At 48.7% G+C, this 21799-nt stretch overlaps 1 protein-coding gene and 1 pseudogene across 5 annotated transcripts in view; both read right to left on the bottom strand.

Annotated features, from left to right (window-relative positions):
* LOC746379 (uncharacterized) overlaps nt 1-21799 on the bottom strand; it is a 33889-nt gene that overhangs the window by 6314 nt on the left and 5776 nt on the right. For 2 of the 5 annotated variants that reach the window (XM_054661866.2, XM_054661868.2), the window contains exons 2-3: nt 2278-2630; nt 1651-2189 (exon numbers count right to left, since the gene is read on the bottom strand). In XM_054661866.2, the coding sequence (XP_054517841.2) occupies nt 1651-2189; nt 2278-2441 (703 nt within the window). In that variant the 5' untranslated portion in view covers nt 2442-2630. Of the gene's footprint in view, nt 1-1650; nt 2190-2277; nt 2631-3473; nt 7506-14897; nt 14988-21799 lie in introns of those variants that run through there. The other 3 variants (XM_054661869.2, XM_054661867.2, XM_063783705.1) reach the window with 3 other exon arrangements.
* Nucleotides 8333-16165, bottom strand: LOC129136307 (putative uncharacterized protein DDB_G0291608; annotated as a pseudogene).

Raw genomic sequence — 21799 nt, 5'->3', positions numbered from 1 at the left:
ATATGAACGATATGGCAATAAAGCTGTTAACAAAACAAGAAGCGGTATCAGACAGGTTGAGGATCAGTGAAGCTGTGGTTGTATCAATGGACCGAGAGTTCTGGGGGAATGAAAGCACTGGAGAAAGTGAGCTAGAAAGAGGAGGGTGGCTGGAAGCAGGTGCATGGGACAGACCCCAGTGGGGTGCCCTGTGAAGAACAAGGTCACAGATATCACCACAGGGGTGAGGGGTGGGGAAGGATCATTTACTTGTATAAATGATCCCCACAGGGGCACTGTTTAACTGAGCAGTGAGAAGGAGGACACCATCCTCCAGTACCCAGAATGGTAGAGCCACTGGCAGCTTGCATCTTGAGCATGGAGAAGCTGCAGGCACCCAACTCCAACCCATGAGAGCAGCTGCGGGGGCTGAACCCTCCAAAGTCACAAGGGTGGAGTTGCCCAAGGCCTTAGGAGCCCACCCCTCACCCCAGTGTGCCTGGATGTGGGACTGGGAGTCCAAGGAGATTATTTTGGAGCTTTAAGATTTAATGGCTGCCCTGCTGGGTTTCAGACATGCAGGTCTGCAGCCCCTTCCTTTTGGCTGATTTCTCCCTTTTGAAATGGGAATGTTTACCCAATGCCTCCACCCTCATGTATCTTGAAAGTAAATAATGTGTTTTGATTTTCACAGGTTCATTGGTGGAAGGAACTTGGACTTGGGACTTTGGACTTCATGTTGGAATGAGTCAAGACATTGAGAGGACTGTTGGGAAGAGATGATCCTATTTTGTGATGTAAGGACATGAGATTTGAGGGGTCAGGGGGATAATGATATAGTTGGGATGTCCCCTCCAAATCTCTTGTCGAAATGTAATCCCCAGTGTTGAAGGAGGGGCCTGCAGGGAGGTGTCTGGGTCATGGGGGTGGATCCCTCATGAGTGACTTAGTGCCACCCCCTTGGCGATGAGTGTGTTCACTCAGATCTGGTTGTTCACAAGTGTGTGGCCCCTCCTCACCCCTTGCTCCCACTCTCACCATGTGGCGTGCCTGTTCCTGCTTCGCCTTCCACCGTGAGGAAAACTCCCTGAGGGCCTCCCCAGAAGCTGAGCAGAGGTGGGTGCCATGCTTGTGCAGCCTGCAGAACCATGAGCCATTCTAACCTCTTTCCTTTATAAATTACCCAGCCTCAAGTATTTCTTTAGAGCAATGCAAAGAATGGTCTAACACACCCGGAAAGCTGAGACTGGCATGAGTATAAAGATCGTGGATAATTTTGAAATCTAAAAATGTAAAATTAATATTATTGAGGGAGTCAACACAGGAAAGATGAGAGCACGTGGGCAGAGGCTGTTGCCCATTGGTCACATGTGGTCAGCAGAGAGCAGGTGACCGGCACCCCGGAGCTTTGCAGGAAGAACCAGACAGCCTGGAGCTGAGGTTTTCATTGTAGGGGCCAAAACAAATGGGGAAAAAGACAAATTTAGAAAACAAAGAAAGTAGATGCTCAACTGAGCCAGGAGGAAGTCACTAGCAAAGAGGAAAAAAATAGAGCTCTGGAAAAATAGTGTAAACAGTCACAAGAAAGGGACCCTGTGTCATGCCTGACATCTGGACAGGTATATAAAGAGCCCAGGCTCAGGGAGCTCCACACCTGCACCTCCCTCTCACCTGCTCCTCTACCTGCTCCACCCTCAATCCACCAGAACCATGGGCTGCTGTGGCTGCTCCGGAGGCTGTGGCTCCGGCTGTGGGGGCTGTGGCTCCGGCTGTGGGGGCTGCGGCTCCAGCTGTGGGGGATGTGGCTCCAGCTGTTATGTGCCTGTCTGCTGCTGCAAGCCCGTGTGCTCCTGGGTGCCAGCCTGTTCCTGCCCCAGCTGTGGCTCCTGTGGGGGCTCCAAGGGGGGCTGTGGCTCTTGTGGGGGCTCCAAGGGGGGCTGTGTCTCCTGTGGGGGTTCCAAGGGGGCCTGTGGCTCCTGTGGGGGTTCCAAGGGGGGCTGTGGCTCCTGTGGGGGTTCCAAGGGGGGCTGTGGCTCCTGTGGCTGCTCCCAGTGCAGTTGCTGTAAGCCCTGTTGCTGCTCCTCAGGCTGTGGATCATCCTGCTGCCAGTCCAGCTGCTGCAAGCCCCGCTGCTGCCAGTCCAGCTGCTGTGTCCCTGTGTGCTGCCAGTGTAAGATCTGAGGCTCTGGATCCAGACCTTCAGGTTTCTCCTGTTTGGTGAAAGCATTTCTTATGGTTTCCCTGAGTCAGTTCATCCCACACATCCTCCCTGAGGCACCTGCACCTGCTCTAGCTCACCATCCATGCACACGCCTCCTTCCATGGCTCGGCTCTCCTCTGGGCCCTGCCTTCAGCCTCCTCACTCCAGAAACGTGTGTTTCCCTGATGCGGGAGGTGTCCTTGCCTGGACGCAGGCACCCAGCTGGCTGCCACGATGTTCCCTGCACTTGGGTGTGGACCATCTTCTTCTTCTCCCTGGGCTGACTGAGATGCAAGGTCTGACCCCACAAGGCCAGGCCGACGTTTCTGAGTGATCACTAAGAACCAGCTTCTCAACCACCATCAGGACCCTGGATCCTCCTGGGCCGCTGCCTGTTCTCCTGCGGCCCAAGTGTGACGAGGAAGGTCTCTTTCCTTCCTGTTGTCTCCATCTGTTTAAAAAAAAAATAACAAAATAATGAAGGAATTTCCTTGCAATAAAGCCTCTCAAGTCTGTAAATCAACTGTACACTTGGTGCAATTCTGTCCAACCCCTTTCCTGTGCGGTGACCGATTCTGTGTTCTGATCTGTCAGCTAAGCTGGGAAACGCCTGCCAGCAGGCCTGGTACATTCACAAAAAAGCCTGCCATTCCCTTCTGTCCTCCTCTCGGCCTCAAATATCTTCACAGTTTCTGCTTGCAGGAGAAGAGGGCTCAGCCCGGGGAGGATTCGGCATTCAACGCCCGCCTAGAGGCGCACAGGGGCAGGGGGGCCCTGAGTCCTGACGACCAGCCAAGCAGGGCCTTGCACAAGACCCGTGGCTTCCAGCTTCCCGCTGTCCTCTGGGGCCTCGGAAGGACCCCAGGCAGGGCAAGGTCGGAGGAGGGAGGAGTGAAGCACCGCTGAGCTCCAGCGCACTCTGATTCAAACACTCAATTAGCCTTTTACAATCATGAGGTCAACGGCTTTCCATAACTAAAGGTAACCAGGAAGTTACAGAATGGCCCAAGGTGTCCTCGGAGCTCAGTCTCCCGGCAGGAAAGGGGAGTTCCTGGGAAATGACACATTTGGGGACCCTGAGCCAAGTCCATCTGTTTCATGGTGACGTGCCACCACGCTGAGCCTGTTCTCTGACCAGTGTCACAGGCAAGGCTTTAGAAATCACGCACTGGGGAGGAGGGGACGAGAGTGATCTGAGGATGATCTCCAGACAAGCGAACCCGGAGGGAAAAGGTGGAGGGAAGACAGCACACAGGGAGCACTGGTGAGAAATGAGCTCCCACAGAACACTCACAGATCTAAGCGACGGCTGATAATGCCGGGGAAGAGCAGAGTGGGAATTTCCAGGACAAATTTCTGAGAGAAAAGAGATGCAATGTAAGGAAAAATGAAATAATCTAGAAATAAAGGCTTAGATTAATTCAGCCACATTTAGGAGAGGGAATAAAAGTGTGTCAAAGGTGCATCTTGCTAGGGGACATGGCTATCGTTAGTTTCGCGACATTAAAAGGAAATGCTGCTTAAGACAGTTTACTCAAAAATCCAAACTGGGAAACTCCAGAAGGTGGCAGCAGACATGAACGCAGAGTTCATTACATTTGGGCCCTGTACATTCCCACAGCCCACAGGACACCGAGCAACTCGGTAACAAAACCAAAAATGCATGCTGGAGACTTATAACAAAACCAGGTAAGCCAGGCATGGTAGCAAAAACCTGCAGCCCCAGCTACTTGGGAGACTGAGGCAGGAGGATGGCTTGAGCCTAGGAGTCTGAGGCTGCAGTGAGCTGTGATCGCACCACTGAACTCCAGCCTGGGCAATATAAAGTGAGATGGTGTCTTAAGAAAAAGCAGGTGAACCTAAAAGTACAAGAAGGTGGGGATAAATTTCCAAGAGCCACAGTCCCCCAGGGTTTCAGTGCCTGTGCAGGAGAAAGCGAAGAAACATCTAACAGAGACGAAAACAGGGGAACCTCAAAAGAGCCAACAGGTGTGTGCTGGAAAAGCGCAGCATGAATTTTGGATTTGGCTCCTGAAATGGGGAAGGTTTTCCTCCCTCTAGTGGTGAGTGGGTGCAAGGGCCCTCGGTAAGTCCCTAGAGGCAATGGAAGAAAGCTAGGAAGCCTGCCGTGAAACAGATCACAGTGGTAGCCTACTGTTTCCAAAGGAGCTAATGAACAATGAAAGGAAATGACACCAGACATAAATAAGGCCGGGCGCGGTGGCTCACACCTGTAATCCCAGCACTTTGGGAGGTGAGGCAGGAGGATCACTTGAGGCCAGGAGTTCAAAACCAGCCTGGGCAACATAGTGAGACCCCCCCACCTCTACAAAACATTTTAAAAACTAAGTGGGTATGGTGGTGTGTGTCTTTAATCCCAGCTGCTAGGGAAGTTGAGGCGGGAGGATTGCTTGAGCCTGGGAGGTTGAGGCTGCAGTGAGCTATGATCCTGCCACTGCACTCCAGCCTGGGCAACAGAGTGAAACCCCATCTCAAAAAAAGAGACATAAATGAACAACAAAAGTCATAAATAGAAGAATTGCTAAATGAAGGGACATCACTCAAGAGAAAATTAGAGTTAAAGAAATCACTCTAGAAATAAAGTCTAAAGTGGGACAAACGTATGAGTAAAAAAGTACAATAAATTTTAAAAACCAAAAAGAAATGAAGAACTAAAAAGGATTCAAGAGACAATGACAAAAATTGAAAAGAAGCAAAGAAGATCCAAGACTCCTAACCAAAGTCATGTATGACAGTCAAACAATTACATAAAAAACTAGAATAAAAAAGCACTAATCAAAAAGAACAGAAGAGAAAAAGAAATATAGATCAGGTGATGCAATAGAAAATTCAGACTAAGAACATAGGTTTTAAACCCAAATATTTCAGTAATTATTTCACAAGTAAATGGACAAAATGCTCTAGTTTTCATATAAAGATTGCTAGACAAGTTTTCTTTAAAAATGTATAACTATATGTAAAGTCAAAAGTTGCATCTAAAACATAAGGATTCAAAACTGTAAAAAAAAAAAAAGAAGGGGGGGATAGAAAAAGACATAACATGCAAAGAAAGCTATACTAATAGTAGGCAAAATAAAAACAAAGGCCTGGCTGGGTGCCGTGGATCATACCTGTAATCCCAGCACTTTGGGAGGCCGAGGCGCACAGATCACCTGAGGTCGGAAGTTTGAGACCAGCCTGACCAACATGGTGAAACCCAATCTCTACTAAAACTAACAAAAAAAATAGCTGGGCATGGTGGGGCACGCCTGTAATCCCAGCTACTCAGGAGGCTGAGGGAGAAGAATCGCTTGAACCCAGGAGGCAGAGGTTGCAGTGAGCCAAGATCGCGCCACTGCACTCCAGCCTGGGCAACCAGAGTGAGACTCCATCTCAAAAAATATATATATACATATATATATATATGCATGCATCATATATGTGCTGAGAATTTTATAGATCACAATCCTCAGCTAATGAATCCTATATAGACATTTTTATTTAACTTTTTTCTCCTTCATTATCCCAAGTCCCATCATCCTCTCCACCCATAGGCATCCATCCTTGCAGGTATCTTTCCAATTCATCTTCCATAAGTTATTTACAAACATTTGCATATAATCATGACAAATATGTAGCATTTTTCAATGTGTATGTATTTGGTTTTGGTTTTGTTTTTGAGACAGGTCTTGCTCTGTCACCCAAGCTGGAGATAGAGTGCAACGGTGCAATCTCAGCTCACTGCAACCTCCACATCCCGGGCTCAAACGATCCTTCTGCCTCAGCCTCCCAAGTAGCTGGGACTACAGTCGCACACTCCACACCTGGCTAATTTTTGTATTTTTTGTAGAGATAGGGTTTCACCACGTTGCCCAGGCTGGTCTCGAACTCCTGGACTCAAGTAATCCACCTGCCTGGCCCTCCCAAAGTGCTGGGATTACAGACGTGAGCCACTGCGTCCAGCCTTGTGTATGTTATTTAAATTCATGATGGTTATAAATTCTGTTCTGTTTCTTGCCTTTTAAGCAAATCTGGTGCTTTTGGCATGTATTGCTACATGAAAATACAATGCATTATTTCTGGCCACTGAAGTGTGTTCCACTAGATTCCTGCCCCCCATTTCCCACATCCATCACCCTTTTTTGAGCTCTTTGCTGCCATATAATCCACCATGATGAATATCCTCATTCCTCAGCATAACACCCAGGAGTGGTGAACCTAGCGAATGAGTTTTCAATGATCAATGAGTGGGATGCTGAAATGGGGAGCCTGGGAGAACAGATTTCTTTTCCTTTTTTTTTGCGATAGAGTCTCATTCTGTTGCCCAGGTTGGAGTGCAGTGGCACGATCTCAGCTCACTGCAAGCTCTGCCTCCTGAGTTCACGCCATCCTCCTGCCTCAGCCTCCCGAGTAGCTGGGACTACAGGCACCCGCCACCACACCCGGCTAATTTTTTGTATTTTTAGTAGAGATGGGTTTTCACTGTGTTAACCAGGATGGTCTCCATCTCCTGACCTTGTGATCTGCCCACCTTGGCCTCCCAAAGTGCTGGAATTACAGGCATGAGCCACCACTCCCGGCCCCAGATTTCTTGAGAAGTATCTGTTTTGGAAGGAAGGCGACTGAGGTGTTGATCAGTGCCATATCTACATCTTCTTCATCAATATGGAATGATGCTTTCATGATCTAAAAAGGCAATAGCCATAGAATGAATGTGCTTCCCAGAATCAAAAGGCCATACCAAAAAAAAAAAAAAATGCAGTTTACAACAACCAAAAATATTGCTCCTCCTCAAGGCTGTGTACAGAGCTAGTATATTTGTGTGATGGATGGACCCCATTACACTGTATGTGCTTGAAAGGCAGAAGTCACGTAACGACTCCCACTGTATGCCGCAGGTAAGCACATAGCTGCTCACGCCTCTCACAGCTGCTCATGCCTCTCACTAAATACCACGCGCTAAATGTAACATATCAGTAAGACTGCAGGTGTTTCCATTCTCTTCAAAAACCAGGGGCGTTTTGTTTTCATTGCTTAACTCTGATTAAAAATAAGGTTGAAGGTCTTTTCGCGTCCTCACTAGCCATCTGTGGGTGGTCCTTTCCTATGCTTTGCCCACTTCTCCACTGGATCTCCTGCCCTCTTCTGTTGATTTTCAGGGTTCCTGTCTAGACATTAGCTTCTAGGGGTTATAAATATGGTAAACGGCAAATATCTTCTCCCAGTTGATCAATCTTCTTTTTTGTTTTTTTTTTTTTTTTGAGACGGAGTTTCACTCTTGCTGCCCAGGCTGGAGTGCAATGGTGCAATCTCGGCTCACCGCAACCTCCACCTCCCAGGTTTAAGCAATTCTCCTGCCTCAGCATCCCAAGTAGCTGGGATTACAGGCATGCACCACCACACCTGGCTAATTTTGTATTTTTAGTAGAGATGGGGTTTCACCACGTTGGTCAGGCTGGTCTCGAACGCCTGACATCAGGTGATCTGCCCGCCTCGGCCTCCCAAAGTGCTGGGATTACAGGGGTGACCCACCACACTTGGCCCCAATCATCTTTTAATGGTTTTTTTGTGGGGTGATATCCAGACATATATCAGTAATTTTGATGTGGTTAAATACAGCATTTTCCTAATTACTGTTTATGTTCTGGGGATCATATTTAAGAATTCATTTCCTGACCCCAAGATAATAAACACAATCTCCTATATTATCTTCCACTCTTTTTATATTTTCCTTTCACTTTTACATATCCTTTTAGGTCTTCAATCCATGTGGATTGTAGAGGGTGTGAGGTAGGCATCTAATTTTAATTCTCTGCATAGAGTGAGCCATCTTCCCCATTCAATTTGTTAAAGATTAAAGCTCCCCTGGCCGGGCACGGTGGCTCACGCCTGTAATCCCAGCACTTTGGGAGGCTGAGGCGGGTGGACCACCTGAGGTCAGGAGTTCGAGACCAGCTTGACCAACACGGAGAAACCCCGTCTCTACTAAAATACAAAATTAGCCAGTGTGGTGGTGCATGCCTGTAATCCCAGCTACTCGGGAGGCTAAAGCAGGAGAATTGCTTGTACCCGGGAGGTGGAGGTTGCGGTGAGCCAAGATCGTGCCATTGCACTCCAGCCTGGGCAATAAGAGTGAAACTCTATCTCAAAAAAAAAAAAAAAAAAAATTAAAGCTCCGCAATAGATGGGTCTTTTCTGGGTTCCTGTTCTGTACTTCTAACTATTTATCCATTCATGTGCTAGTAGCAAACTGTTTTAACAACGAAGACTTTATTATGCCTTGATATCAGGCAGAGACTACCCCTTCTGAATATTATTCAGGAGTGTCTCAGTTATTCACAAGTTTGCACATAAATTTTAGATCTATGGAATAATTTTCAGAATTAAATCCTTCTGGAATTTTAATTGAATAAAATCCATTGAATGTATGAATATAAGAAACTGAACTTTTTATAATGTTAAGACTTTCCACCCATGAACATGATATATTTCTCCACTTATGACGGTCTTCTTTTATTTATTTATTTTTTTGAGATGGAGTCTCACTCTGTTGCCCAAGTTGGAGTGTAGTGGCAAGATCTCAGCTCACTGCAACCTCCGCTCCTGGGTTCAAGCCATTCTCCTGCCTCAGCCTCCCAAGTAGCTGGGATTACAGGCATGCACCACCACACCCAGCTAATTTTTGTATTTTTAGTAGAGACAGGGTTTCATCATGTTGGCCAGGCTGGTCTTGAACTCCTGGCCTCAGGTGATCCACCCACCTTAGCCACCCAAAGTGCAGGGATTACAGGTGTGAGCCACCACGCCTGGCCAGATTGTGGACTTTTAAATAGACAAACTGTATATGCACATTTATCTCAATAAAACGGTTTTCTTTTTTTAAAAAAGACACATGGGGGCCAGGCGCAGTGGTTCACGCCTGTAATCCCAGCACTTTGGGCAGCCAAGGCAGGCGGATCATGAGGTCAGGAGTTTGAGACCAGCCTGGCCAGCATGGTGAAACCCCTTCTCTACTAAAAATACAAAAAATAAAATAAAATAAAATAGCTGGGCATGGTGACAGGCGCCTGTAATCCCAGCTACTTGGGAGGTTGAGGTAGAAGAATCACTTGACCCCGGGAGTTGGAGGTTGCAGTGAACCAAGATCTCGCCACTGCACTCCAGCCTAGGCAACAGAACAGGGCTCTGTCTTAAAAAAAAAAAAAAAAAAAGACATATGGGGACATGTAGTAGATTTGACATTTGTCCAACTAGAGATGAGAGAGACTCAGGAGAGGTGAGACAGGGAGAGTCTCCCAAGGTTGAAACTGGAACCCTCGGTCCAGGAAGGACATGGCATGAAACAGGTGGGAGAACCAAATGTGCAAGCCAGCTTCCACAGCAGACATGGAAGGCCAGGGACTCCAGCCTGCACAGCAGACACAGAAGGCCAGGCAGCTCCAGCTTCCACAGTAGACATGGAAGACCAGGACTCCAGCTTTCACAGCGGACACAGAAGGCCAGAGACTCCAGCTTCCACAGCAGACTCAGAAGGCTGGGGACTCCAGCGGAGGGGCAGAGAAAGTGACAGCAGCAACAGACGAAACAGCCGCCAGTGACACCTTTCAAGCACTGAGGAATTTTGTGCCAACCAAAGCATTATTCAAAAGTGAGGGCAGGCCAGGCATAGTGGCTCACGTCTGTAATCCCAGCACTTTGGGAGGCCAAGGTGGGAGGGTTGCTTGAGCCAAGGAACTCTAGACCAGGTTGGGCAACTTAGAGAGACCCCATCTCTACACAGAAATTAAAATTAGCTGAGTGTGATGGTGTGCCTTTGTCATCCCAGCTGCTGGGGAGGCTGAGGAGAAAGGATGGCTTGAGCCCAGGAGCAGGAAACAAGCCACCTCCATGTGAAAATGCAGGCTGTCTACTGATGAATGCTCGGGAGAAGCAGGAAACAAGCCACCTCCATGTGAAAATGCAGGCTGTCTACTGATGAATGCTCGGGAGAAGCAGGAAACAAGCCACCTCCATGTGAAAATGCAGGCTGTCTACTGATGAATGCTGGGGAGGAGCAGGAAACAAGCCACCTCCATGTGAAAATGCAGGCTGTCTACTGATGAATGCTCGGGAGAAGCAGGAAACAAGCCACCTCCATATGAAAATGCAGGCTGTCTACTGATGAATGCTCGGGAGAAGCAGGAAACAAGCCACCTCCATGTGAAAATGCAGGCTGTCTACTGATGAATGCTCGGGAGGAGCAGGAAACAAGCCACCTCCGTGTGAAAATGCAGACTGTCTACTGATGAATGCTCGGGAGGAGCAGGAAACAAGCCACCTCCATGTAAAAATGCAGACTGTCTACTGATGAATGCTGGGGAGGAGCAGGAAACAAGCCACCTCCATGTGAAAATGCAGACTGTCTACTGATGAATGCTCGGGAGGAGCAGGAAACAAGCCACCTCCATGTAAAAATGCAGACTGTCTACTGATGAATGCTTGTGAGGGAACTTCCGGAGGATGTTTTCAGGAAGAAGGAAGCTGAGCCCGGAAGGAAGAAGTATGGTGTAAGCAAGAACCACGCCTAGAGTTGTTGGTGGATGTGTGGCAAGTTTAAGCAAATACTGACTATAAATAAACAATGATGAGCAATGTGAGAGGAGCTAAGATGCTGGAGAAACTCCCGCAGCTGACACCGGAGGGGCTGGGCAGGGGAAGAAGCTGTCCCCAGCTCCCTGCACAACTCTCAGCAGGGGAGGAATAGAGGGCCATCACGTGTAGACAACATTTGTTTAAAAATACACATGAAATGCATAAGGTTGCTGCTAAAAACAGGAATAGTGTATATAACTTCTAAGTCAGTCAAAGCAAAACAAAACAAAAACAAAAACAGAACCTTAAAAACTCCATCTAAAAGAAGAGGGGAAGGAAGCACTACCACAGGATGGTGAAATGCAAAGGGTGGTGGGAAGCAGCCCACGTATGTCAGAAATCACAGCAAACCCCACAGGCTTAGCTCATTGGGTAAAGAACAGAGACCCCAAAATATGGGAGCTTTTAAAGCAGCCCCACAGTAGTTACAAGACACAGCCCTCACCCAGAAGCTTGCAGAAAGGCTGAAAGAAGCTGAATGAAAATGACTGCAGAAAAGGGAGGGAGGGAGGGAGGGAAGGAAGGAGGGAAAGACAGAAAGCCCAGATGGCAGTGACTCTCTATCGCACGCCTCCTGGCCTGACAGTCCACATCCAGCAGACAGTCACGCACCCCAGCACCCGCATGTTTAGAAAGTGCAAAAAGAACGACGGAGAAAATAAAGATATGAGCAGAACTAACTAAAAATGTTTAACACATACAACAAACAGAATCAACAAAATCAAAAGCTGGTCTTTCAAAAGACAAAGAAAATCAACAATATTTAGCAAAACTGATGAGGAAAAAAAGGGTCAGGCAGGAGAAAGAGCATGTATAACCTGAAGCAGGGATGAAAAATGGCAAATAGGCTGGGCACGGTGGCTCACGCCTGTAATCCCAGCACCGTGGGAGGCCAAGGGAGGTGGATCACCTGAAGCCAGGAGTTCGAGACCAGGCTGGCCAACATGGCAAAACCCTATCTCTACTAAAAATACAAAAATTAGCCAGGCATGATAGCAGCTGCCTATAATCCCAGCTACTCGGGAGGCTAAGGCAGGAGAATTACTTGAACCCGGGAGGCAGAGGTTGTGGTGAGCCGAGATCACACCACTGTACTCCAGCCTGGGCGACAGAGTGAGACCCTGCCATAAAAAAAAAATAAAGAAAAGAAAGAAAAGAAAGCAAATAATGACAAATTTAGCAGCTATTAAAAATAACAGGCTACTAAGCCAGGCATGGTGGCACACGGTAGGGATTTGTAGTAGTCAAATGTGGTAGTCTGTAGTAGTCCCAGCTACTTCAGAGGCTGAGGACCACTTGAGGCCAGGCGTGAGTTCGAGACTGCAGTGAGCTATGATGGTGCCTGTGAATGGCCACTGCACCCCACCCTGGACAACATAGCAAGATCCCATCTTCAAAAACAGAGGCAACTATGAAAAGTACATCCCAATAAATTTGAAAAACTTAAAATAAATGACATCTATGTTAAGAAGAAACACAGGAGGATGAGGCAGGAGAATTGCTTTAACTCGGAGGCAGAGGTTGCAGTGAGCCGAGATCACACCACTGCACTCCAGCCTGCGCAACAGAGCGAGACTCTGTCTCAAAAAAAAAAAAAAAGAAGAAGAAGAAGAAGAAGAAGAAACAAAAGGCTGGGCGCTGTGGCTCTCGCCTGTAATCCCAGCACTTTGGGAGGCTGAGGCAGGTGGATCATGAGGTCAGGAGACCAGCCTGGCCAACATGGTGAAACCCTGTCTCTACTAAAAATACAAAAATTAGCTGGGTGTGGTGGCACGTGCCTGTAATCCCAGGGGAGACTGAAGCAGGAGAATTGCTCAAACCAGGGAGTCAGAGGCTGCAGTGAGCCGAGACCATGCCACTGCACTCCAGCCTGGCAACAGAGCAAGACTCCATCTCAAAATAAAAGAATCCAGAAAATTCAAAGAACTTCAGACACCAATAAAAATAATAATGATCTTGGCCAGGTGTGGTGGCTCACACCTGTAATCCCAGCACTCTGGGAGGCCGAGGTGGGTGGATCACTTGAGGTCAGGAGTTCAAGACCAGCCTGACCAACATGGTGAAACCTTGACTCTACTAAAAATACAAAAATTACCCAGGTGTGGTAGCACATGCCCGTAATCCCAGATACTCGGGAGGCTGAGGCAGGAGAATTGCTCGAGCATGGAAAGCGGAGGTTGCAGTGAGCCGAAATCGCACCATTGCGCTACAGCCTGGGAGACAGAGCAAGACTCTCCATCTCAAAAATTAATAATAATAACTATCTCAATTTTGTAAAGTGGGCCAAGGACGTGAAATTAACGAGACTCTAATGACAGGTGACCATATGGAAAGAAGCACAGCATGGCTAGTAACCAGGAAGAGGGAAGATTAAACCACAGTGTGTAACACTGTGTTACACACCCACATGAAGTGTGTAAGTTGACAGTTGCAAGTTTTGGTGGGGGTGCCAGGAAACAGGAGCTCTCTGGCAATGCTGGTTGGACAGCAGCTGGCTGGGAGGATCCCTTGGGAAGACAGCTTGGTAACAAGAACGTCCTGACTTTCAGGCACCCACACCTGCAGGAGGAGTTTTGGGCAAGAAAGTTGCAGCTTGCTTGAAATAGCAACAAAAAGGAAACAAAAGGTCCATCAACAAGTAAATGGATAAGTCAATGTATATTTAGAAATCAGAGAAAACAAATAAATTAAAACCATATGTATCCCTAGAGAAAATCTCTTTAGCCTAACACCTATTTTTTTCAAAAGCAATTTACAGAAAGAGAAATACAGTGTAATACCCATTACATAAAGTTTTCAGCATGTAAAACTTTTTTTCTTTTTTCTTTTTCTTTTTTTTTTTTTTTTTTTTTTTGAGATAGAGTCTCACTCTGTCGCCCAGGCTGGAGTGCAATGGCGTGATTTCAGCTCACTGCAACCACTGCCTCCCAGGTTCAAGCGATTCTCCTGCCTCAGCCTCCCGAATAGCTGGGATTACAGGCACATGCCACCATGCCTGGTTAATTTTTGTATTTTTAGTAAAGACGAGGTTTCACCATGTTAGTGAGGCTGGTCTCAAACTCCTGGACTCAAATGATCCGCCCACCTCAGCCTCCCAAAGTGCTGAAATTACAGGTGTGAGCCACCGCGCCTGGCCACAAAACATTTTTAAAGGAACATACATATTAAGTAGGAGTGTGAGGACCTTCATGAGAGTGGTGAATTCCAAATTCAAGAAATTATTAGGGTGGGACAGAAACAATATGGAGAGATGGATGAACGGAGACTTCATTTATTTATGCCATTTTTTCCCAAGTTGAGTAGGGTTTTTTTTACATTTTTTAAATATATTACTCTTTATACCATCGTTCAACTAAAATAGATCACTTTTTTTTTTTTTTTTGAGACAGAGTCCCGCTCTGTTGCCCACACTAGAGTGCAGTGGTGTGATCTCTGCTCACTGCAACCTTCACCTCTGGGTTCAAGCCATTCTCCTGCCTCAGCCTCCCAGGTAGCTGGGGTTACAAGCATGCACCACCATGCCTGGCTAATTTTTGTATTTTTAGTAGAGATGGGGTTTTGCCATGTTGGGCAGGCTGGTCTCCAACTCCTGACCTCAAATGATCCACCTGCCTCGGCCTCCCAAAGTGCTGGGATTACAGATGTGAGCCACCACACCCAGTTAATTTTTGTGTTTTCAGTAGACACGAGATTTCACCATTTTGGCCAGGCTGGTCTCCAACCCCTCACCTCAAGTGATCCACCTGCCTAGGCCTCCCAAAGTGCTGAGATTACAGGTGTGAGCCACCATGCCCAGCCTAAAATAGATGCTTTTGTAAATCCAATGTGACTCTGGAGTCAACAGGGAGAGGCTAGACCCTTGGGGGCCTCCATTAAGTCTGGTCACAGATTCAGCAAGAGAGCAGCGGCCCACTGAGCAGCCCATACACCAAGGGGCGGATTTCTAGAGGAAACAAGAAAAAGGGGCCCTAAAAATGGCACAAACAGGAACCAGGAAATGACTGTGTGCCCAGCCTCACACATGACCCTGGGCAGGGATATAAAGGGTCCAGGCTCAGGGAGCTCCACACCTGCACCTCCCTCTCACCTGCTCCTCTACCTGCTCCACCCTCAATCCACCAGAACCATGGGCTGTTGCGGCTGCTCCGGAGGCTGTGGCTCCAGCTGTGGGGGCTGTGGCTCCGGCTGTGGGGGCTGTGGCTCCAGCTGTGGGGGCTGTGGCTCTGGCTGTGGAGGTTCTGGCTCCAGCTGCTGTGTGCCCGTCTGCTGCTGCAAGCCCGTGTGCTGCCGTGTGCCAGCTTGTTCCTGCTCCAGCTGTGGCAAAGGGGGCTGTGGTTCTTGTGGGGGCTCCAAGGGGGGCTGTGGTTCTTGTGGGGGATCCAAGGGGGGCTGTGGCTCCTGTGGAGGCTGCAAGGGGGTCTGTGGTTCTTGTGGGGGATCCAAGGGGGGTTGTGGCTCCAGCTGTGGGGGCTGTGGTTCCGGCTGTGGGGGCTGTGGCTCCGGCTGTGGGGGTTGTGGCTCCAGCTGTGGGGGCTGTGGCTCCGGCTGTGGGGGCTGTGGCTCCGGGTGCGGTGTGCCCGTGTGTTGCTGTTCCTGTTCCAGTTGTGGCTCTTGCCGGGGGTCTAAGGGAGGCTGCGGGTCATCCTGCTCCCAGTGCAGTTGCTGTAAGCCCTGCTGCTGTTCCTCAGGCTGTGGGTCATCCTGTTGCCAATCCAGCTGCTGCAAGCCCTGCTGCTCCCAGTCCAGTTGCTGTGTCCCCGTGTGCTGCCAGTGCAAGATCTGATTTCTGGTTTTGCAGGACTCTTACCATGGCCAGGCATTCCTGCCCAGCCTTTACTTCCTTTTCCTGGCACCCAGTGAGCCAGACTCTCCTTCCCCACCCACTACCCTATCTCCCACCCTCCTGCCTTGCCAAGCATGAACACTTCTCTTTGACCTTCTACCAAGAAATGCCATGGGCCCATGCATCCAAGAAGAATGACTTTCAAGGCCTCCCTTCCAGGCATCTGGAGACCAGCCCCCCACCGCCCCAGCCACCTGCAGCAAATGCCTATCCGCAAGCCCTGCCTGCTGGCACCGCATCCAGCACGGACAGCCCTGCAGGACAGCCCAGGGTGCTTGCTCACTCTGCAGTCACTAGGAGTTCAGATCTCTGTCCTTTAAACATCCAATAAACCGCTCACCCCAGCACCCCATAGCTGTCTTGGTATATTTATGCTTATTTCCCTCTCGAGGCAGGTGGGGGGCATCTGTGGCTACACTGGGTCCCCTGGGAACCACACACACACACACCGGCCCTGAACCAAACCGGAGCAGGCAGGTGGGCGCCCTGGCCAGCAGGGATCCTGGATACATGGTGGCGGTGAGAGGCAGGAGCACCAGCAGCCACCTGGCTCAGCCCCTCGCCGTGCAGCCTCTACCACACCCCCTCAGCATCTGGCTCAGGGCGGGGGTGCCTTGCCTTGATCGGGCAAAAGCAATCACTAGGGGGTCATCACGGCCTGTTACCACGCGGTCTTATTCTCTTTGGGCTGATGTAACAGAACACCATGGACTGGCACGTACAACAGAAGTGTATTTCTCAGGGTTCTGGAAGCTGGCAGTCTGAATTAAAGATGCCGGTGGCCAGGTGCGGTGGCTCATGCCTGTAATCCCAGCACTTTGGGAGGCTGAGGGGGGCGGATCACGAGGTCAGGAGATCGAGACCATCCTGGCTAACACGGTGAAACCCCCCTCTCTACTAAAAATACAAAAATTTAGCCGGGCGTGGTGGCGGGCGACTGTAGTCCCAGCTACTCAGGAGACTGAGGCAGGAGAATGGTGTGAACCCGGGAGGCGGAGGCTGCAGTGAGCCGAGATCACGCCACTGCACTCCAGCCTGGGCTACAGAGCAAGATTCCGTCTCAAAAAAAAACAAAAAACAAACAAACAAAAAAAGCCAGAAGAATGCAAATATGACATTCCAGAGGGGATGTATATGGAAGGTCAGCAATCCCATTGCAGCAACCAGAGAAGGCCACATTAATTACAGAACTCAGATGGTAAAATAAATAAATAAATAAATAAATAACTTCAGGAAATCCTACCGTATGTATCTTACCACAATTTTTTCTTTCTGAGATGGAGTCTCACTCTGTTGCCCAGGCTGGAGTGCAGTAGTGTGATCTCCACTCACTGCAACCTCTGCCTCCTGGGTTCAAGCTATTCTCCTGCCTCAGCCTCCTGAGTCTCTGGGACTACAGGCATGAGCCACCACGCCCAGCTAATTTTGTTTTGTTTGTATTTTTAGTAGAGACGGGGTTTCACCATGTTGGCCAGGCTGGTCTCAAACTCCTGACCTCAAGTGATCTACCTGCCTCACCCTCCCAAAGTGCTGGGATTACAGGCGTCAGCCACTGCATCCGGCCCACAATTTTGAAATACCGGAAAAATGTATCTATAAAAAAGACACTGGAGAACTGTAGAAGCAACAAGAACCAGATGAAAACATTCAGAGAGAGCCCTTCCAAGATGAGCTGAATGTCGGCTTCTCTCCCTTTAAGGAGTTAACCAGTGCTGGGTATGAGCTGAGCCTCGGTCCCACTGGGGAAGAGGAATTCTACTGGGAGAAATACCCAGCAGGGCTCTTGGCAACCACAGGGGCTGGAGCAGAAAACTGGGACATTTGCAAATTTCTGGGGAGGCTAAGAAGTGAGGCCTGAGGCCTCCGCAGGTGCGCTGAAGTCTTGCATAGCCTTGTGGAGCTTAGTACACAGAGCTTTTCTAGAGGAAGGGGTCCTGCCCCAGGCACAGGTTAATCTGGCCCTTAAGACATTTTCCAAATTTTGAAGCTGCCTGAGCAGACAACTAAAGAGCTAAGCCTGTACCTCAGGGAAAGAAGTGACTCTCTGACAGCCTGTCAGGGATAAGAAGACACGGACTGGCCAGGCTCTTAACCAAAACTCCAGGAAAGCCACACAGAGGGACGATTGACTGAAGTGGCCCAATCCCTAACTGAGCGGGTAGACGAAATGTTCAGCTCCTCTCCCTGTCTGCACTAGAGAGGGAGGCCACGTGCTCGCTGTTGGAAGAGAGCAGCTAGACCCCCACGGTCCCGAGATATAGACCCCCACGGTCCTTAGATACAGACCCCCATGGTCCTGAGATATGGAGCCGGACAGTCCTGAGATATAGACCCCCACAGTCCCGAGATACAGACCCCCACAGTCCTTAGATATAGACTCCCACAGTCCCTAGATATAGACCCCCACGGTCCCGAGATACAGACCCCCACGGTCCTGAGATACAGACCCCCACGGTCCTGAGATACAGATCCCCACGATCCTGAGATATAGACCCCCACGGTCCCTAGATATAGACCCCACGGTCCTTAGATATAGACTCCCACGGTCCCTAGATACAGATCCCCACGGTCCTGAGATACAGAACCCCACGGTCCTTAGATATAGACCCCCACGGTCCCGACATATAGACCCCCCACAGTCCCGAGATATGGACCCCCACGGTCCTTAGATATGGACCCCCACGGTCCCTAGACACAGATCCCCATGGTCCCTAGATACAGACCCCCACGGTCCTGAGATACAGAACCCCATGGTCCCGACATATGGTCCTTAGATATGGACCCCCACAGTCCCGAGATATGGACCCCCCACGGTCCCGACATATGGACCCCCATGGTCCCTAGATATGGACCCCACGGTCCTTAGATATAGACTCCCACAGTCCCTAGATATAGACCCCCACGGTCCCGAGATACAGACCCCCACGGTCCTGAGATACAGATCCCCAAGGTCCTGAGATATAGACCCCCACGGTCCCTAGATATAGACCCCACGGTCCTTAGATATAGACCCCCACGGTCCCTAGATACAGACCCCCACGGTCCCTAGATACAGACCCCCACGGTCCTGAGATACAGAACCCCACGGTCCTTAGATATAGACCCCCACGGTCCCGACATATAGACCCCCCACGGTCCCAAGATATGGACCCCCACGGTCCCGAGATATAGACCCCCACGGTCCCGACATATGGACCCCCCACGGTCCCTAGATATGGACCCCCACGGTCCTTTGAGGCATACCTCTGACAGAAAGCACGAGATACAGGACACAGCAGGAAACAGTGATCAATAATCATGCGGAAAGCTAACAGAAGAAGCAGATTACAGATAAGCCACATATTGGAGTTAGGAAACAAGGGCTTTAAAATAACTATGATTGGGCCAGGCACAGTGGCTCACGCTTGTAATCCCAGTGCTTTGGGAGGCCGAGGAGGGCGGATCACCTGAGGTCAGGAGTTCGAGACCAGACTGGCCAACATGGTGAAACCCCATCTCTACTAAAAATATAAAAAGTAGCCAAGGGCCAGGCATGGTGGCTCACGCCTGTAATCCCAGCACTTTGCGAGGCCGAGGTGGGTGTATCACAAGGTCAGGAGTTCAAGACCAGACTGGCCGACATGGTGAAACCCTGTCTCTACTAAAAATATAAAAAGTAGCCAAGGGCTGGGCACAGTGGCTCACGCCTGTAATCTCAGCAATTTGGGAGGCCAAGGCAGGCAGGATCACAGGTCAGGAAATCGAGACCAGCCTGGCCAACATGGTAAAATCCCGTCTCAACTAAAAATACAAAATATTAGCCGGGTGTAGTGGCATGCGCCTGTAGTCCCAGCTACTCAGGAGGGTGAAGCAGGAGAATCGCTTGAACCCGGGATGTGGAGGTTGCAGTGAGCCGAGATCGCGCCACTGCACTCCAGCCTGGGCAACAAGAGCAAGACTCTATCTCAAAAAAAAACCAAAAAAAAAGTAGCTGGGCATGGTGGTGGGCACCTGTAATCCCAGCTACTTGGGAGGCTGAGACAAGAGAATTGCTTGAACCTGGGAGGCAGAGGTTGTAGTGAGCCAAGATTGCACCATTGCACTCCAGCCTGGGCAACAGAGCAAGACTCCGTCTCTAAATAAATAAATAAATAAATAAATAAAACAATATTTAATGTCCTATAAAATTTTTAAACTTTGTGGAAGTAAAATATATGACAACAGCACAGAAGTCAGGAGAGGGATAAACAGAATTAAATAGTTGTAAGGTTCTTGCCTTGTTTATGAAGACACGAGATTATTAACTGATAATATGTTATCATAATCTCTGGATGGGTGCAGAAGCTCACGCCTATAGTCCCAGCACTTCGGGAAGCCAAGGCAGATGGATTGCTCGAGACCAGGAATTCAAAACCAGCCTGGGCAACATGGCAAAACTCCATCTCTACCAAAAATACACAAATTAGCCGGGTGTGTTGGCAGGTGCCTATAGTCCTAGCTACTCAGGAGGCTGAGGTGGGAGGATCACCTGAGCCTGGGAGGTCAAGTCTGCAGTGAGCCATGATTATGCCACTGCACTCCAGCTTGGATAACAGAGTGAGATCCCATCTCAAAAAAATAAATAAATAAATATAACCATCTCTAAGGTAGCCATTAAAGGATAATGAATACATAACCCAGAAGCTAACAGAAGACAGAAATTAGGCCAGGTACGGTGGCTCATGCCTGTAATCCCAGCTCTTTGGGAGGCCAAGGCAGGCTGATCACTTGAGGTCAGGAGTTTGAGACCAGCCTGGCCAACATGGTGAAACCTCGTCTCTACTAAAAATACAAAAAATTAGCCAGGTGTGGTGGCACGTGCCTATAATTCCAGCTACTTGGGAGGCTGAGGCACAAGAATCGCTTGAATCTGGGAGGCAGAGGCTGCAGTGACTCGAGATTGCACCATTGCACTCCAGCCTGTGTGACGGAGTGAGACTCTGTCTCAAAAAAAAAAGGAAAAAAAAAAAAAAACAGAGAGAAGTTAAATAAGATGCATGTTGTTTAGAAAAAACAAACCCTAAATATCAAGATCCAGGAAGATAGAAAGCAAAAGAATTTAAAAAAAGATAAATTAGGCAAACATTAATGTTTTCAAAAACCTAGTATAATGATAGTAAGATCAGACAATGTGGACTTTGAAACAAAACCATTATTAGAAGAGATGACATTTCATGATGATAGGAGAGTTCATGCAACCAAACAGAAAACAATCCTAAACTTCTATGTGCCAAATAACAGAGCTTTAAAACATATAAAGCAAACATTGACAAAACTAAAAGAAGAAATAGATAAATCCACAAATACAATTGGGACTATAATTGGGAATGTATAGGAATAATTGGGAATTTTAATGAACCTCTCTCTCACTCCACACAATGTGCCAGCTTCCCTAAACCTTCAGACACTCTGGCCTGCCCAGCAGCTGCCAAGAGGGGCCAGTAACACCACCTGAAGATGCAGGGAACTTAATTCCTCGGGAGAGCAACTCTGACCTATGAGAGCAGAAGACAGGAAGGAGCTTGCAGAGAAACTATTCTCCCTTCCTCCTCCCTGTGGACCATTCTGAGGTGGAGCATCGCTGTATGGTCTCGTGGGAGAGGGTGTGCAGACGTGGCCAGCTGAGCTGCAACTTCCAAAAAGCCACAGCAGCTGAGTAAGAAGCAGCCTCGCCTCAGCTTCACCTCCTCCCTGGCTCGGTGTGTTCCTCCCTTCCAGAAAATGTGTACACTGAGCTTTGCATCTGGCTACTTTCTGGGGAATGGAAGCTAAGACTCCCACCATCACCATGTCCACTTAGCATTATAATGGTGATGCCAGCCCATGCAATATGACAAGAAACAAGCAATGTGAGGTTTGGAAAGAAACAAAAGTGCAGATTCATAGATGATAGGGCCATCTACTTGGGAAATCCAAGTGAACCTACAGGCCGCCTGCTTGGAGGAGTAAGAGAAGTCAGAGAGGGTGATCAACAGCCAGCCCATGACAGGCAACAACACATCAGAAATTGTGGTTTTTATAACCTTTCACAAAGCAACCGAAATCATAAGCTCAGGAGTAATATACGCAATGGGAAGACTGTAAGGCCTCCCTGGGGAAGATTATAAGGCAATATAGAAGGACGTCTT

The sequence above is a fragment of the Pan troglodytes genome, chromosome 9, assembly GCF_028858775.2.
Source record: "Pan troglodytes isolate AG18354 chromosome 9, NHGRI_mPanTro3-v2.0_pri, whole genome shotgun sequence".
NCBI classification, from domain to species: domain Eukaryota; kingdom Metazoa; phylum Chordata; class Mammalia; order Primates; family Hominidae; genus Pan; species Pan troglodytes.
This window is presented reverse-complemented; position numbering and strand designations above follow the sequence as displayed.